The 17,534-nt window shown below is 32.9% G+C and overlaps 2 protein-coding genes across 2 annotated transcripts; one reads left to right on the top strand and one right to left on the bottom strand.

Annotated features, from left to right (window-relative positions):
• The first annotated feature begins 258 nt into the window (after positions 1–258).
• On the top strand, positions 259–6,476 carry LOC104100123 (neutral ceramidase 2-like). The gene is made up of 9 exons (XM_070200297.1): positions 259–555; positions 1,575–1,783; positions 2,664–2,979; positions 3,472–3,726; positions 4,268–4,526; positions 4,793–4,918; positions 5,047–5,110; positions 5,340–5,509; positions 5,775–6,476. The coding sequence occupies exons 1-9, from the start codon at positions 353–355 to the stop codon at positions 6,372–6,374; spliced, it is 2,202 nt and encodes a 733-aa protein (XP_070056398.1). The 5' UTR covers positions 259–352; the 3' UTR covers positions 6,375–6,476.
• Positions 6,413–10,437, bottom strand: LOC104100122 (alcohol dehydrogenase-like 7). Its single transcript, XM_009607292.4, has 10 exons — positions 10,279–10,437; positions 9,207–9,343; positions 9,063–9,109; positions 8,388–8,713; positions 8,033–8,115; positions 7,883–7,958; positions 7,520–7,584; positions 7,101–7,196; positions 6,854–7,018; positions 6,413–6,736 (listed from the first exon to the last, which is right to left on the bottom strand). The coding sequence occupies exons 1-10, from the start codon at positions 10,337–10,339 to the stop codon at positions 6,617–6,619; spliced, it is 1,176 nt and encodes a 391-aa protein (XP_009605587.1). The 5' UTR covers positions 10,340–10,437; the 3' UTR covers positions 6,413–6,616.
• Between the last annotated feature and the right edge of the window lie 7,097 nt (positions 10,438–17,534).

Genomic DNA, 17,534 nt, shown 5'->3' with positions numbered 1-17,534 from the left:
AAACAAACAGCTAAAATACGAGCCGTAAAAAGAGGTACAATTCCAACATAAACAAACAAGACAGCTTTCCCTAAATTTCACGTTCGGACATGCCTAAGAAGCATAGTGAAATTTAAAAACAAAACGTCTAAGTTTTATGTCACTTAATCCCAACAACTCCAGTATTTCCTAGGAATTCCCAACTTTTCACCAACATAACCCTTATATATTCTGAAAGCTATCTAGACAATTTCCTTCATAGACCAAAATGAGAAGAAAAACAGAGATCTTATTAAGTATTTTTCTGCTTTTAGGTTGTTCAATAATTGGAAGTGTCAATGGGGAATACTTAATAGGAGTTGGGAGTTATGACATGACTGGCCCAGCTGCTCAAGTAAACATGATGGGATATGGTAATTTTGATCAAGTTACTGGCGGTATACATTTCAGGTTAAGAGCTAGGACTTTCATTGTTGCTGAAAATTCAAAAGGTTCGAGGTTTGCTTTCGTTAACCTTGATGCTGGGATGGCTTCACAACTTGTGACAATAAAAGTACTTGAGAGACTAAAATCAATGTACGTACCATAATTTCTAGTTACTAATTACTTCCACAACGTAAAGCGTAAAAGAAAAGGAAAAGAAAGCATTTTGAACATACTATATTCCAAGTACTTTCAGAAATTTTGATCTTAAATATGTCATGTCATTTTTATGGCAAAAAAAAAAGAGCATGTCATTAAGGTGAAATAAAAAGTATATAGTTAGAATTCTCAAATATAGAAAGGTACGTATTTTTTTTATTTAAAAAAGACTAAAAAGAAAAAGTGTATCATGTAAAATGGAGGATAAATTAAATTGATTTGGCACTATTTTCTCATTAATTCGTTCAAAAGAATAACACATTTCTATATTTTGAAATAATTAACTTTAAACTTATCGTTTTCCCTTAATAATGAGAATTTCTTATAGACACACAAATGTTATGATATGTTTAAAGTCGTAAACTTTAAAAGTTTTTATTTATTTCCTAAACGTGGTGCCGAATCAAACTAAGATACTCACTCCGTTCATTTTTAATTGTCCAATTTTGACTTTGCACACTTCTTTTAAGAAAAATAAATGAAGTGTATATTTGATAATTTTACCCATAATAATGATAGCATTTCAAAAAGTCTTAGGAAATGATTTAGGGAATGAGTGTTAATGATAAGGGTAAAGCTAGAAAAAAAAATATTGTCTTTCTCCTGATTTGCGAAAATGGATAAGTAAAAGTAAAAATGTATTTTTAGCAATGTTTAGCATATTAGACATGTAAAAGTAAACGGAGGGAGCAAATTGAACTAGAGAAGTAATAGTTATTTATGCAAATTTTCTTTTGGGCTAATGTTTTAGTGCATTTAAGAAGGTTAACACTAAGTACTCACTCCTATGTCACATTAATTCGTTGCAGACACATTAAGTACGTATAATGAGAAATCTATGTAACATAGAATTGCTGCGCGATACGTATCCCATTTCACTACCACAACTAAAGCTAAAAGCAGAAAAAATTATCTTAAACAATTCTCTTAATATACTTTGTTTGCATATGAAGGTATGGAAATTTATACAGTAAAGATAATGTTGCAATAAGTGGGACACATACTCATGCTGGTCCAGGAGGTTACTTGCAATACGTGACTTATACTGTAACTTCACTTGGCTTTGTTCCTCAGTCATTTGAGGCCATTGTTACTGCTATTGAACACAGCATTGTCCAAGCTCATGACAATCTAAAGCCTGGTTCCATCTTTATCAACAAAGGTAAGAAATCAATCATTATTTTCTTGCTAAAAAAAATATAACGTACAAGATTTTGGGTCTTTATTTCACTAACATTGAATGTACGATTAACTATTGTAGTCTTTACTTAAAACATAGAACATATATGATAAAATTAAGGGGGAAAAAAAGTAAAAAGGGCGTATTCTGATATCTTGGTTAATATTTAAGTTATATTTGTTGATAGTGCCCTATATGGATGTAATTAAATTGGAGTTAGTTTCACATATTATTACTAACTTCACCTGCTATAATAAGAAAGTCACAGAAATTCATTTTTATCACATTAAAGTAATAGAGACTAGACTATATTAGTAACAAGCAAATCTTGTATGTGTATTTTCAAGCAAACCTTGTAAGCCTACTTGCGTCTTGAGTATTTACTTGTAAAAACGATTTTTTTTGTTTTGTAATGGATAGTTGCAATTCCTTAAAAAAAAGAATTCCGTCAAATTCACTACGTTGAACTATTCCTATATCATATATTTGTAGGTGTAAATACAGTACCATATTCTCACTATAACATTAAAGTTACAAACTTTATCACTATACTAGTAAAATAATTTTGATGGGTAAGTTTTGTCGTAATAATGGCCTAGTGGATAAAGTTTAGTCACTTTACTGTTTTAATTGGTAAAATTCTATCTTTTTTTTTAATGTGACAAAAAAATTCTATGATAGTTGTCATAGTTGGTAAAGTTTTTAGTGAATTAAATGTTATACTAGTGTATAAAGTTCGAATACAAAAAATAATTTGTAATTTTAATTTCAGTGACCATACGTAATTTAATCTATTTTATCCTCTTTACTAATCTACCCTTCGATGGAATTTTAAATCCTTTTTTTTTTTATGGTTATGTAGGGGATCTAGAGAATGCAGCTGCAGGTATAAACAGGAGTCCAAGTGCATATCTATTCAACCCTAAAGAAGAGAGGTCCAAATATCTTAACAATGTTGATACTCTAATGACCCTTTTGAAATTTGTGGATGGAGAGACTAGAAAAAGTGTTGGTGCATTCAACTGGTTTGCAACACATGGAACTTCAATGAGCAGAAATAACAAGCTTATCAGTGGAGATAACAAAGGTGCAGCTGCTAGGTTCTTTGAGGACTGGTTTGCTTCTCAGGAGAAAAATTCCTCAACAAATTCTACCACTTACTCTAAGGTGATAGGTAGGTATAATATTCATTTAGTTTGTGATGAACACAAGACTTCAATAAATATTTTTTCATGTTTTGATTTTAAGAGTATATACTAAGATATATTTATAACGTTGAGTCTAACTCAATTCCAACAATCTGAGCCGTTGATCCATGCATGTTGTTGCGTTTATCAATGATGGGTTGTGTTATTTATGCTTCAGTTGTTTATTAGTCCGTCGTGAGGGGAATACCAAGTCACACATTGGTAGATGGAATAAGTTGAAATCTCGTTATTTATTTATTTTAGATAATTTTTACCTCATGAGCTAGATTTTTGAGCTTGAGTTAATTAGTGCAAGTACCTATTAGTTAACTACAAATAAATTTTATGATAAAAATATTACTAATTAATAACCTCAAAAAAAAAAGTGACTAACATGTTAACGGTGGTTAAAATTCACTAATAGCGTATAAACTCTGTATACCGTCAACATATATAACTTAAATTTCTTTGTGGATCAGGTAGAAACCAAGATTTGTTCGATAAAGCATCCACAATCAAGGCCACAGGAGGAAAAGATTGTGCAAATACAACAAGCCAAGGGTTTAAGGTGAGGAAGAACAAAGAATTGAAATTTGTTGGAGCATTTTGCCAATCAAATGTTGGAGATGTCAGCCCAAATGTGCGTGGAGCATTTTGCATTGACAGTGGATTACCTTGTGATTTTAATCACTCTTCTTGTCATGGCAATGACCAACTCTGTGTGGGCCGTGGGCCTGGGTAAGACTTAAAGAGTACTTCTAAAAAATCAGAAATAACCAGATTTATAATTGGTAATTGAATAATAGCTACAGTTTTAAAATAAATTGAAATTTAGCTACTTTTTCATGTAAAGATAACATCTGAACAAAAACACCGTTAAAAATCCGGAAAAATTTAGTATAATATGTTGGAGTTTGAATTTTTTACATATGAGATTCCAGCATAATGTGCTGGAATTTCATAATGTGCTGGAGTTCCAACATAATATGCTGGAAGTTTATTCGTTGGAGTTCCATAATTGCGCATATTATGTTGGAACTTTCCGTGTACTGGAGTTCCAACATAATATGCTGGAAATTTATATATAAGATAATCCAACATATTATGCTGGAACTTTACGTGTTTCAGCAAAATAATAGTTATTTTTCAGTGATTTTGCGAACGCTGGCTATTTTTTAATTACCAGTCCGAAAACTAGCTAGCACGTGCTATTTTCACTTCCTTTTTCCGTCTGTTGGTTAAATTAGGCTTTAATTTTTAATGGGCTTTTCAACTACAGATATCCATATGAAATCTTGAGTACAAAGATTATTGGAGAGAGACAGTTTCAAAAGGCTGTTGAGCTTTTCACTTCAGCTAAACAAGAATTAACAGGGAAGATTGATTATCGCCATGTTTATTTAAACTTTACAAATATTAAAGTTCAATTAGAAGGAAATAAGGTTGTCCAAACATGCCCTGCAGCATTGGGCCCAGGATTTGCTGCTGGAACTACTGATGGGCCTGGTGTTTTTGGTTTCCAGCAAGGCGATACCGAGGTCAGGATTAGTTTTAAATTAAGGGATTTTTACAAACATAGTCAGTCTGATTCATTATTTACTTTTTCTAGCCAATACACAGATTATATACAGTTATACAAATCTTATACATGGATATATTATATATCCGCCAGCTATTTTTAGTTTAAGCAATTAGGTGGGCGGATTTTTAGCTTAATTCTTCTTGAATTAAAACTTTTATTTCTCTATGAATAAAGTTGAAAGTCTGATTATGGTTTAAATTGAAACTTTGATGTGCTTTTCAGATCAATCCATTTTGGAAAAAGCTAAGAGATGTGTTAAGAGAACCAAGCCCATATCAAGTGGACTGTCAAAAGCCCAAGACTGTTTTGCTGGACACTGGAGAAATGTCTTGGCCCTATCCGTGGGCGGTAAGGCCCAGAAAGAAAATAAAAGGAAAAATAGAAAATTCTGCATTAGAAAATTATTTTCTTGATTTCATTTGTCATTGAGTAAATTTATTGATGAATCTTGTAGTTGTTTTTTACTTTTTTGGCAGCCAGCAATACTTCCAATTCAAATTATTAGGCTGGGAAGTCTCATCATTCTCTCTGTGCCAGGAGGTAATGATTTGACTGACTTTTTCTAAATAATTACTAACTATAAATCTTTACAAAAATTATGATCTATACTTGCATATTACTCCACGTTTTAAGTGATTCTTAAATATGTAGATTCTTTTCAAAATAATTACTAAGAAACAATGTACAATTTCACGTGTTAGTTCTTGGGGCTTCTCATTCTTTTTGGTACAAAGGTAATACTACTAAATTATGCACAACATATACACAGAGTTTACAACAATGGCTGGTCGTCGATTAAGAGAGGCAGTAAAAGAAACACTAATAAGCAGTGGAAATGGCGAATTTGACGACCAAACTGAGGTCGTCATAGCAGGCCTAACCAACGCTTACTCACAGTATATAACAACTTTTGAAGAATACGAGCAACAAAGATACGAGGTATTAATGCATTTACTTTTGACTCGAACTAGTTTGTATTTATAATAAAGTTTGAACCATATGGCAAAGGAATATGGTGTCTATAACGATACTTTTCACAATCGGAATATAACTCTTTTTATATCAGGTGATGTACAATAACATGTAACTGTCAATATTAAATCTAATGGCTCACCTAAAAAATAAAGTAACATGTCAAAATATAATGGTAGCATATTATAACCTTAAATTTCTTTACATTTTAAAATGTCAAAAATTTGGACAGGCTGCATCTACCCTATATGGTCCCCATACATTATCAGCATATATTCAAGAATTCAAGAAGTTAGCTAAATCTATGGCAAAAGGAGAACAAATTTCTAAAGGACCTTCACCTCCAGATCTTTTGTCAATTCAACTTAGTCTACTACCAAATCCTACTGGTGACTCACCTCCACAAGGCATAAATTTTGGTGATATTAAACAAGACATAAATGTACCAAAATCAGGAACATTTAAAAAGGGTGACAAAGCAATTGCTACATTCTGGAGTGCAAATCCAAGATATGACTTACTTACTGAAGGCACATTTGCTGTTGTGGAAATGCTTCAAGGCAAAAACTGGATACCTGCATATGATGACGACGATTTTTGCTTGATCTTTAAATGGCTAGCAGAAAATATTACTGCTATTGCTGCTGCTGCTGCTGCTGCAAATGCTACTGCTCATGTGAATAGTTATAGTTATGCTACACTTGAATGGGAAGTACCAGACGAGGCTAATCATGGCGTTTATCGCTTAAGGCATTTTGGATCAACAAAGAAAACGAATGAATCACCAAACTCGTATTATACTGGTGCATCTAGTGCTTTTACTGTGTCTTAGGATAGTAAGACACAGGAAATCCAACTTAAACATGCAAGTGTAAGAACAGAACTTTGGCATTGATGATGTTTTTTATTCCCACAATAACAGATATTAATTTAATGTTGGAAAAACAATTGCATACTGTTCATCTATTACAGGAGCTTTTTTTCTTAGGGGAGTAACATGGATTTTGAGAGGTGAGCTTCAATAACTAAAGAACAAGGGAATACTTATTTTGGCATAGGCTGCAGTAAAATAAATCACAGCTTGTCCATCCAAATAACACAGCGTAGGCTCTTTCCTTGAATAAGTAAATCGAAAGCCTTGTTGATGTCTTCAAAATTCACTTCATGTGTCACAAACTTGTCCAATTGCAATTCCTAAAGCCACGAAAAAGGCGAGGACTAATGTTATTCAAATGAATCCCACAACTTTATAATTGAAATGCAGCTTGTCCCTTGAAAAGAATCGCAACAAACATAAGTATGATTGATTACCTTATCAAGATAACGTTTAACAAGGATAGGAACGTCGGATTTTGGTTTGAGACCACCAAAGAGTGCTCCTGTGAGAGTTTTCTTACTCGTAAGAACCTCAAAAGAGTTCAAGTTCAGCTGTGCCCCTGGCTTATCAACTCCTAAAACTACTGTTATTCCCCAACCCTGCATTTTATATCCAAAGGTATTAGGTATGAATTTGTTCTCATTATTTTGTTGATTAGTGTAAGAGTTATATGGGGGAGACCTTTCGACAGCAGGCGAACGCTTCCTGCACAAGTGTTCCCAGACCAACACATTCAAAACAATAGTCAGCACCTCCATTAGTCATCTCAATTATCACCTGCTCATAAAAAAAGCAAAAACATTATGAGAGTTTTAGCATAGGCTAAGGATCATTGCCACATAATTATAAGTTGTCAAGCTTCTACAACAACAACATACGCAGTATATTCCCACAGCATGGGGTCTGGGGAAGGTAGTGTATACGCAGACCTTACCCCTACCCCGGGAGGGCAGAAAGGATGTTTTCGCTAGACCCTCAGCTAAAGAGGCAAGGGGTCAAGCTTCTAAGTTAATAAATTCCATATTGTAAGAATAAAAGCTGCAACCATGATTTTTGCACTCATTCACAAATAAGCATAATCTTCTTTCTTAATTTCCCACCTGACTAATAGGTTTATCCCCGCAGTTGTTGGAATTGATAAAATCAGTCACTCCAAATTGCTTCCCTGTGTCAAATGAGAAAGATAAAAATAAGCAAAAAGGAGAAGAGGAAGACGAATATTATCTTTTTTGTTATTGTTAGTTGTTGTTGTTGTACAATGAAGGGGAGCCTTAGCGCAACGGTCAAGTTGTCGGTCACGGGTTCGAGCCGTGGGATCAGCCACTCATACTTGCATCAGGGTAAGCTGCCTACATCACACCCCTTAGGGTGCGGCCCTTCCCCGGACCTTGTGTAAACGAGGGGTGGTTTGCGCACCGGGCTTCCCTTTTTGTTGTTGTACAATGAACATTTAGTGTACCTACCTATTTCAAACTTATCAGAGTTTATATCTACACCAATAATTCTGGTAGCACCACATAGCCTTGCTCCTTCTGCAACCTGAAAATTCCTCCGGATTAAGCATAAGAGGTTATTAATACCGACAAAAGCAAGGAGGAGGAGGAGGTATGTACTGCTAATCCGATTGCACCCAAACCGAAGATCACTACTGTTGAACCCGGTTCCACATCTGCTGTTTTCCAAGCAGCACCTACTCCTGAAAGCTCAATTTAGATAATATCAGACATGAAATTGTTCATGTATTCTTATATTAATCTAATTTATACACATTGATAGTGTAAATAGTAAGTAACTTGTTTTATTTCCAAGCTACCAATCTCACTTTTTATGAACAGTTAGGTAACCTAATAGTGTAAAACTACTAAAATGATGATTTCAAGTGCTAAGAAAAATTCGAGACAGAATGCAACTAACTTTAGAAATGATTATAACATGTAAAATTAGAAGACAAAGGGATCAGGAAATTACCTGTTGATACTCCACAACTAAAGAGGCATGCCCGGTTAGGTGGGATTTCAGGATTAATCTTTGTTATATTAACAATGTCTACGACTGTGTACTCAGAAAAACTTGATATAAACAGGAAATGGTGTAAAGTTTCTCCTTCAACGGTAGTGAATCTGCTTGTTTCATCTCTATGTAGCAATGGAGATACCTCAAATGGGAATTTGGAACAAAGGTTGCTTTTCTCGGATTTACAGTCTACACATTCCTTACAGTCGGACAAAAATATAGGTACAACTGAATCTCCTTCTTTTAACTCCTCAACATCTTCTCCAACACTCTCCACAATCCTTAAATTCAGTAAGAATTGGTATCAGAAAGAATGTCATATTTACTGGTGCATATATAAGAATCAATGCCTCGACTTTGACCAGCAAAAGAGTAACAACAACAACAACAATATTCTCAGTATATTCCCAAAGTGTGGGGTCTAGGGACGGTAATGTGTACCCAGACCTTACCCCTACCTTGTGGAAGTAGAGAGACTGTGTTCCGGTAGACCCTTGGCTCAAGAAAAGCAATACTCGGCAGCAAAAGAGTAATAAGCAATAAGAAGAAAAAAACACTATCCAAAGTGACATATATCATTTGCATATAAATATAACTCAAACATATTGACAGGGAATATAGAGAATTTACCCGAAAGCTTCGTGGCCCAAGATTCTTGGAAAGCATCCAGGAAACTCCTAAGAAGAATACAAAATCAGTTCATACAAAATTTAGTAAACAAAAGATTCTACTGAGGAGAGACTAAACTTGGAAATAAACATAAAAATTCCATACTTTCATCTTCCAGAAGGTAATGTCGCTGTAACAGAGAGAAGTACAAATGATTTTTAGTCGAACTTCATGCGCTTTAGGAGGAGCCACAATCACTTCCTCTATCACCAGTGGTTCTCCTGGTTTTCTTGCCACCGCAGCTGCAGCACAATTCAAGTAAAACAGCAATATTTATCAACAAAAAGGATTTAAGTGATGTATACCGACAGTGTAAGAAAATATTACACCATCAATGTAATTAACTTCTTATAGCACGATACTTATTGTTTGCAAGTATAGGTCACGAATCAAGATTGATTGAATAAAGTTACGTGCAATTACTTTTTAGTGACCCTAATGTGTAAAATTATACACTACATAAAACTTAAACTCCTAAAAGAATCCCTCTCTTTCTTTCCAAGATTCCATGTCAATCAACAAATGCCTCTGTGCAAACTAGTAGGGTAGACTACAACAATCCTATATATCCATTCAAAGATCGGGCAGCCCGGTGCACAAGGCATCCCGCATTCATGCAGGATCTGAGGAAAAGCCGCACCCCAATGGGAGTGACGTAGACGGCCTATGCAAATGCAAGCATTAGTGGTTCCTTCCGCGGCTTGAATCCCATGACCTACAAGACACACGGAGACAACTTTACCGTTGCTCCAAGACTCCCCTTCATCCATTCAAAGATCATCCTAACGAAATTATTAAAAGTATGCTCTCTTTTTAACATTTAAGCTTTTAGATGAAATAATCGCACCATTCAATACCGACAGTTAAGCTTCAAATGAGATGTATCACATAATTCACCATAGAAATGTGGAATTCAAAGTAAAGGAACAATTTTGGTCAACAAAAATCCTCTACTACTCCTTTTCAAGATTCCATGTCAATCAACAAATGTCTCAATGAAAACTAGTTGAGTAGACTATATAAGAATCATATTTATCCATTCAAAGATTCATCATAGTTAGCCTATTTTTTGTCAAACTTTATGCTTTGCAAATTTCAAATAGATAGTTCTTTTCAGGATTCCAAAAGATCAAATTTTGAAAGATAATATATAGCAGAAAATTTAACAGAGTATTACCTCTGCAACGAATAGGCTTTCCAGCCGTTTTGCTAAATCCGTTTTGGTTTGTAGAAGCCATTTTTATCAATACTGCAAAGCACGGAATTAGAGTCAGAGATTAACTCTCTTTGAGTGAGTTGTTACCTTCACTTCTTTGGTTTTTTATAGGGTCAATGGTAAGCTGCAGCTAGGCAAGAATACTTGATCATTATCCACTAATTAAATATATTATTTTATTGTAATTGTAAAACAGTAATACTAAAAGAATAGTACATCAATCTGTAAAACCAGATAATAGCTTCTAGTATCAAATTTAAAATTTGAACAGTTTCATAAATTTGAAATTTAAAAAAATTATATGTGAAACAGTGTCAAACATACTCACACAATTTAAAATAAATTTTATACTAATAGGTATGTGCCCAGACTCATTAAAAACGTCGTTAGATGTGTAGCGGATTTTCCATAATATATTTTTTTAGAATCCAATATAAGTATGATAATATTTTTAGAAAAATCGAGCATTTTAATACTAACATGTCATCTAAATTATGAAAAGTTGGATTAGTAATATAAAAAACAAAGCAAATTACATGTTACACGTTGAAATACAGAGCAAGAAAAGGAGTCACACTTAAGTGAAATAGTAAAAAGACAAAGCTTGCCGAATATCATTGAAATGTTCGCCAAATCTAATAGCCTGTAAATGCCATTTTCGGATTGAGTACAATAATAACAAAGACGGTAAAGTGATAAACGACTCGATTTTTTTTAATTTTTTTGGGGGGGTCATTTTGATAACGTTACTATTCTTTGCTGTCATTGTAACAGAAAACCGACATTTTCGTTTTCTGAATTATTGTAAACCTTATCTGGATATTTACATAAATGAATACATGATAGTTATCACTATAGATAAATTAATACACACTCTCACCTCAATTTATAACCACATACATAACCACGATGTATTAATATGATTTCATGAAAATATCGAATACGAGTAAATTTTTTAACGTTAAACACCAACTTTGCTGTCATTCGGGATGGCGTTTTTACGGTGACAGCAAAGAAAGTAAACTGGAAATCTATATAATTTTAGGTGCTGAAATATGTAAATATAGTGACAGCATGTTCAAAAATTCTTTTTTTCCTTTTTTCCATTTAACACTCGACATTTAAACCTCACTAGTCTGGCTAATTTAAATTTATGTCGGACAGATTTAAAATATTTACTATTTAAGGTTCGATTCAAAGTAAATTAAGTCTAATCAAGCGTGTGCTATTATAAGAGGCAGTTGTAGGAATTAAATCAAGTCAAACAAAGTGAGTATAACCACATATACGTGGACTCACCCATTACAATACATCTCAATAACACATTACACACATACAATACCCAAATATTTATTCATATTGCGTATTTACGTCAAATAATATCAATTATAATTAAGTGATTTAATGAGCTGAAAATATATTTTAATTAACGTGTGGTTAAATTAGAGAAGTTCATATTCAAGTACATATCAAACATTTATTGATCTGATATAAATATTTGATAGGATAAGTTTTTATTCATCCTATCATATTGTCAAGAGGCGGATGTAGAGTTTTTATTGATCTGATATAAATATTTGATAGGATAAGTTTTTATTCATCCTATCATATTGTTAAGAGGCGGATGTAGAGTACATATACCTGATTTATCTGAACCCAACACTTTTGATGCAGGGCATAAGTTAATGTGAAAAAATGTACTAAAATTGTATTAATAAATAGTAGATACAAAACCATAACTTCAAAAATATGATAAGATTAATGCTAAAAATCTGAAAGATTGAATCCATAAAATTTAAATTTTGAATCCGCCGCTCATATTGTCGGTCCGTTGCCAGCAAGTGCAGCACTAAAAATACTAGAAAACTTAAGTTTTTCTTAGTTGATGAACTGAATTAATGTTACCGCATTAAAACCATGCACCTAATCTAAATATTTATGATGGATCTCTAAATTTCAAATGCATACTGCTGTTGTGTCTTAAAATTAGCCTCAGAATATATTATCAACACTTAACATTCATATCATTTGTCAAGAATGAGCAGTATTACATTAAAAGTCTTAAACAAGTTTTCATAGTATCTTTTTGCACATAATAGAGGAAGGAGTAAAAGAGAATCATTAGATAAATTACTGTCACTTGTTGCGGAGGCGGCCCAATGGTAAAGCAAGTCAAGCAATTTCTTGAAGCCCCGCATATGTGGAGCCCCAAAATTTCTAATATTAAATAGTTGTATTTGATAATTTTTCTTTTAAAAATATTTAGTATATCAAAGAAAAAGCATATTTTTCATGAAAAAATATAATTTGGGATCGCTAGAGATATTGAGGGTGAAAATAGTATAGGCTAGTCAGTTTTCGGACTGATAATTAAAAAATAGTCAGCGTTTGCAAAGTCATTGAAAAATAATCACTATGTTGCTGCAACACGGAAAGTTCCAGCATAAACTTTACGTGTGTATTCTTACCTCATTTATACACTATCATTATTATCACATGGCCTACATTAGTTTTACCACTTTATCACTCTCTCTTCAAACCATATTTTACTTCAATCTTTTATATTCCTTTTGGCCTCTCTACACTCACAAGTTCTTTGTCTCGTAAATCATTCTCTCAAATAAGATAGCAAAAAGCAATTGCCAACACTCTTTTTTTTCAAGCTTTCCCCACGTTACATCTTTTGTTCTTAATTATATATCCTAGAACATATATGATCCTAGTAAAAAGATCGATTGTAAGTAAAATATTACTAATTTTGTATCTCAAAAAGTTAGAAAAATAAATTTTAAATAAAATTTTACTAAATTATTTTTTGTAATACCAAAAATTTAAGGCCCCTCGTTGAAGTATGACTTTTGGCCCCAAATATAGTTGGGTCGCCCCTGACTTGTTGATTTTGACGAAAACGAATTCGTTGTTACTTTTTAATAATTCTTTTGACAATAATGAGATTTATGTAGTGCTTGCAAGGCAATTCATACGACTTCAGCAAGATGTAGCGCTATTAAAGAGGTCATCTGGATAAATTTAAAGCAAATAATCCTATCCACTAAACGAAATAATTAAAACCAATATACGTCATACAGAAATGGATCCATGATAGGGTACACATGCAGTGATATGGAAATTGCACAAAATATTGGATTCAGTTCAAGAAAGAAAAATGAATTTAAACTTATGAACGAAATGAGAAAAATGAACAAATCATAGGTGTTTGACTTGATTTTCTTACCATTTTTAGTTTTCATATTACTTGAAGGAAGGACAACATATTTATCATAATTGAATTTTTTTTCCTAGAAGGAAATTATAATTCTTTCATATTTGGCTAGTCCTTTTTTTGGAAGAAAATATTTGGACTTCTACAAATTGATAATATTTCCTTCTTATTCAGCAACATCCACAATGTAGCCATAAGAGGTTTGAGAGTCTTGTTTAGGGGGGGAGAACGGGGACAAGTATTAGTGTGTCACTTGTATTTGCCTCTTTGTGAGGTTGTTCTCTCGATATTTTATACTCTCTTTTATATAGTAGATTGCTCATCTTCCCCGTGGACGTAGGCTATTGACCGAACCACGTTAAATGTTTGTCTCTTTTGTTATAATTATATTTTGTTATTTGATTTATCGTCATTTAAGTTTGCTTTACTAGCTTTCGCGTGACACCTGATTATTTCGATCCTAACAAGTGGTATCAGAGCGATATTCGAGACAGGTTCATCTAGGCAAGTTTAGTTCTAGCCGCAATTTATTTGACGATAATCATGATTTTTGTCTGAGAAATTTGATTAGAGTACTACTCGCGTTGAGACAAATTTTGTGGTAGAGATTTGGAGATGTGGCCTATTGAAGATTATGTGAAGAAGGTGGATCAAGATTATTTTGTCAGAAAATTCAAGCCAATTGGAAAAATTGTTAGGTGTTTGCCTTGATTTTCTTACTATATTAGTTTTTCTATTCTTGAAGGAAGGACAACACATTTTTCATAATTGAGTTTTTCTTTTTCGATAAGAAAATTGTAATTCTTTCATATTAGGCTAGTCCTTTTTTTGGAGGAAAATGTTTGGACTTCTATAAATTGAGGATTTTTCCTTCTTATTTAGCACCATCCACAATGTAGCCATAAGTGGTTTGAAAGTCTTATTTAGGAGGAAGGACTTTTCGGGACAAGTGTTAATGTGTCACTTGTGTTTGCCTCTTCGTGAGGTTGTTCTCTCGATATTTTGTACTCGTTTTATATAGTTGATTGCTCATCTCCACCGTAGACGTAGGTCATTGACCAAATCACGTTAAATGTTTGTGTCTTTTTTGGTATATTTCTCTCTTTTTTGTCTGATTTATCGTCGTTTAAGGTTTGCTTTACTACTTTCCGCGTGACACCTGATTATTTCGATCCTAACATATTATTGGGAGTGTGTGAATAAAGTCCCACATAGAAAGTAGAAAAGAAAAATAAGCTTCTTATAATGAATTGGATACTCTTAATGGTATGAAACTTTTTGGGAAAAACCGTGCAGACTTAACCCAAAACGGACAATATCACACCATGTTAAGAGTATCTTTGAGTCGTTTTAGCGCAACAAATGATATCAGAGCCAATGGTTTGGCGAGATGAGTATGGACATGGCGAAGTGATGGCGTAGGGCCAGACTTAATGCCTTTGCCCGTTTATGGGCCCAGTTCACTACCTTTACCCATTGTTTCAAAGATGCATACACGGTCTCTCTTTGGGCTTCGGGCTTAAGCTTCAGTGACCGTAAATACTCGGATCATGTGGGTGGTACACAGTTAATCTCCAAATTAGCTCATAAATAGTGATGGGTCATGTGGAACTTAGTTCAAGGGGGAGATTGTTGGGAGTGTGTGAACAAAGTCCCACATGAAAAGTAGAAAAGAAAAATAAGCTGCTTATAATACAACTTCACCAAACACCCTCAAAATCAAGTAAGTATATTGTATGTCATGTGTTTCTCTTCTTCGATTTTCAATCTGAAATTGAGCCAAAATCAAGTCTAATCTTCACCAAACGCGCTCAAACTTGAGATATAAACTCCAAAAAATATTCTTAAATATTTGCAACAACACCCAATCCAAATAAATAATAGTTTTTGAAAATCCAAATTCGAATTCAAAGTTTCGAAACTTTTTAATGGATGTCATGGTGAAGAATCAAAACACCTTCAAAATTTATTGATTGACAATTTTAATTTGAACATCAATTGAGCAACATGAAAGGAAATTGATAAGTTAAAACTCTAAGTCTATACTCTATTGTAAAACAATTGAAATCCATTGATGAATTCTATTAAAACTCTATACAATAAGAAAGTATAAAAAACAGAGAACATCAAAAGAAAAAAAAATGGGGAGAAAACAGAGGAGAGATAGAGAGACGAAGAGAGAGAGAGAGAGAGAGAGAGAGAGAGAGAGAGAGAGAGACGCGGAGAGAAAGAGGGGGCAGGTATAAAGGGATAGGGAAATATCTGATATTCCTTATTTAATTCCTAATATAAAGGGATACTCATTTAAAACTTATTTGTATATAATTGATAAATTGTATATGACCATGTAATTAAGTTAAAACTTGATTATGGAGGGTAATAAAGTTTCATATGTAGTATAAGAAAGTAAAAATCCCTTAAATCAGCATCACGTACTTTCACTTGAGAAAGATTTTTCAATACTTTCTTATGATCATGATCTAGTCGAAAGAATACGATACATTAATTGGTGTTAAAGAATTTACTCTTTTTTTGTGAACTTGATTTACTTGACCGCTGTAAAATTTGATGAGGTGGACTAAGTAGGCGTTTGGACATAAGAATTGTAAAATTTGAAAAAATGGTGAAAAAATTTTTCAAGTGAAAATGGTATTTGAAATTTAGAGTTGTGTTTGGACATAAATTTCAGTTTGGGTTGTTTTTGAAATTTTGTGAGTGATTTGAGTGAAAATTTTAAAAACATCTTTTTGCAGTTTTTCAAATTTTCGAAAATTTCTAAAATACATTTTCAAGTGAAAATTAAAAATTTTATGAACAAACGTTGATTTCGATAAAAAAAAAAAAATTTTGGAAATATCTTCCATCAAATTTTATGTTCAAACGGCCCTAAATACCGGATCTATAATTTGATTTTGACAAGGAGGATTGCTATTAGATAAAATCTTCAAATCCCAAATTTTAAGTTGATGGATTCGACCCTTTGCAAACTTTTTGAAGTATAGATCAATCTAAAATATTGAAAGTTTAAAGGATGATGGTTTTCTCAAACAATCGACAGCCGAGTTGCTTTCTTTCTTTCTTTTGTGGTCAACATGTCATTGCATCATCAACTCAATCATACTTCAGACAGAGAGAGTGAAACAAATATTACGGTCAAACTTCTCTATAACAACCTCGTTTATTACGAATATTTTTGGATGTTATAGTAAAGTGTTGTTATAAAGAACATATATTATAACATAACATGAAAATTAATTCCGAAAAAACTTGACTTTTATAGTAAAGTATTATTATATAGAATACGGTTATAGAGATGACCGACTATACAACCGATACAGTCAACTTTACCGTGAGAAGCCGATACACAGACGTATTTACTGTTATTGTATCACGACGTATAGGACAAGATAATCTGCACTTATTTCAGAACTGGACATTCCACCAAACCCTTGATTTCGATGTCCCAACTTCACTGCCACATGCACCAATTGATTACTACCTCAAGTCCATTTTCTTCTGTCACAAACTTTGCATCCCCACAACCAGGGGTTCATAAAACCCTAAAAAATCGAATCAAACCGAAAACCAAATTAAATCGATCAAAAAATTGATACTTTTTAGGTTTAGTTTGGTTTTAATTTTGAATTTTAAAAACCAATTAAATTTGGTTTGGTTTTGATTTTAATAAAAAAAAAATAGGGATTGTTACACAAATAGCCGCTCCGATTTAATGTTTACTTTTTATAGTCGGTATACATATAGTATACATTAATTATACATAGCTATACATATATTGTATATGAATTATTCATATATTATACATCCGCCGGCTATTTTAAGTTTAAGAAATTAGGTGGGCGGCTATTTAGGTTAAATCTTCAAAAACAAAACATAAGCGAAAAAAACCAAACTAAACGGACTATAAAAGTAACTATTTAAATTTATTATTACACACACACACATATATATATACATATGTATATTTTTATATAAA

Source organism: Nicotiana tomentosiformis, chromosome 4, assembly GCF_000390325.3.
Source record: "Nicotiana tomentosiformis chromosome 4, ASM39032v3, whole genome shotgun sequence".
NCBI classification, from domain to species: Eukaryota; Viridiplantae; Streptophyta; class Magnoliopsida; order Solanales; family Solanaceae; genus Nicotiana; species Nicotiana tomentosiformis.
This window is presented reverse-complemented; position numbering and strand designations above follow the sequence as displayed.

Excerpts from the sequence above, each read along its gene's own strand:
- LOC104100123 (XM_070200297.1), top strand. The coding sequence starts at position 353 with ATGACTGGCCCAGCTGCTCAAGTAAACATGATGGGATATGGTAATTTT. Across the intron at positions 556-1,574 it reads CTTGAGAGACTAAAATCAAT|GTATGGAAATTTATACAGTA; the intron begins GTACGTACCATA and ends TTGCATATGAAG. Across the intron at positions 5,510-5,774 it reads ACGAGCAACAAAGATACGAG|GCTGCATCTACCCTATATGG; the intron begins GTATTAATGCAT and ends AAATTTGGACAG.
- LOC104100122 (XM_009607292.4), bottom strand. The coding sequence starts at position 10,339 with ATGGCTTCTACAAACCAAAACGGATTTAGCAAAACGGCTGGAAAGCCT. Across the intron at positions 8,116-8,387 it reads TAGTTGTGGAGTATCAACAG|GAGTAGGTGCTGCTTGGAAA; the intron begins GTAATTTCCTGA and ends TTGAGCTTTCAG. Across the intron at positions 7,585-7,882 it reads CTCTGATAAGTTTGAAATAG|GGAAGCAATTTGGAGTGACT; the intron begins GTAGGTACACTA and ends CATTTGACACAG.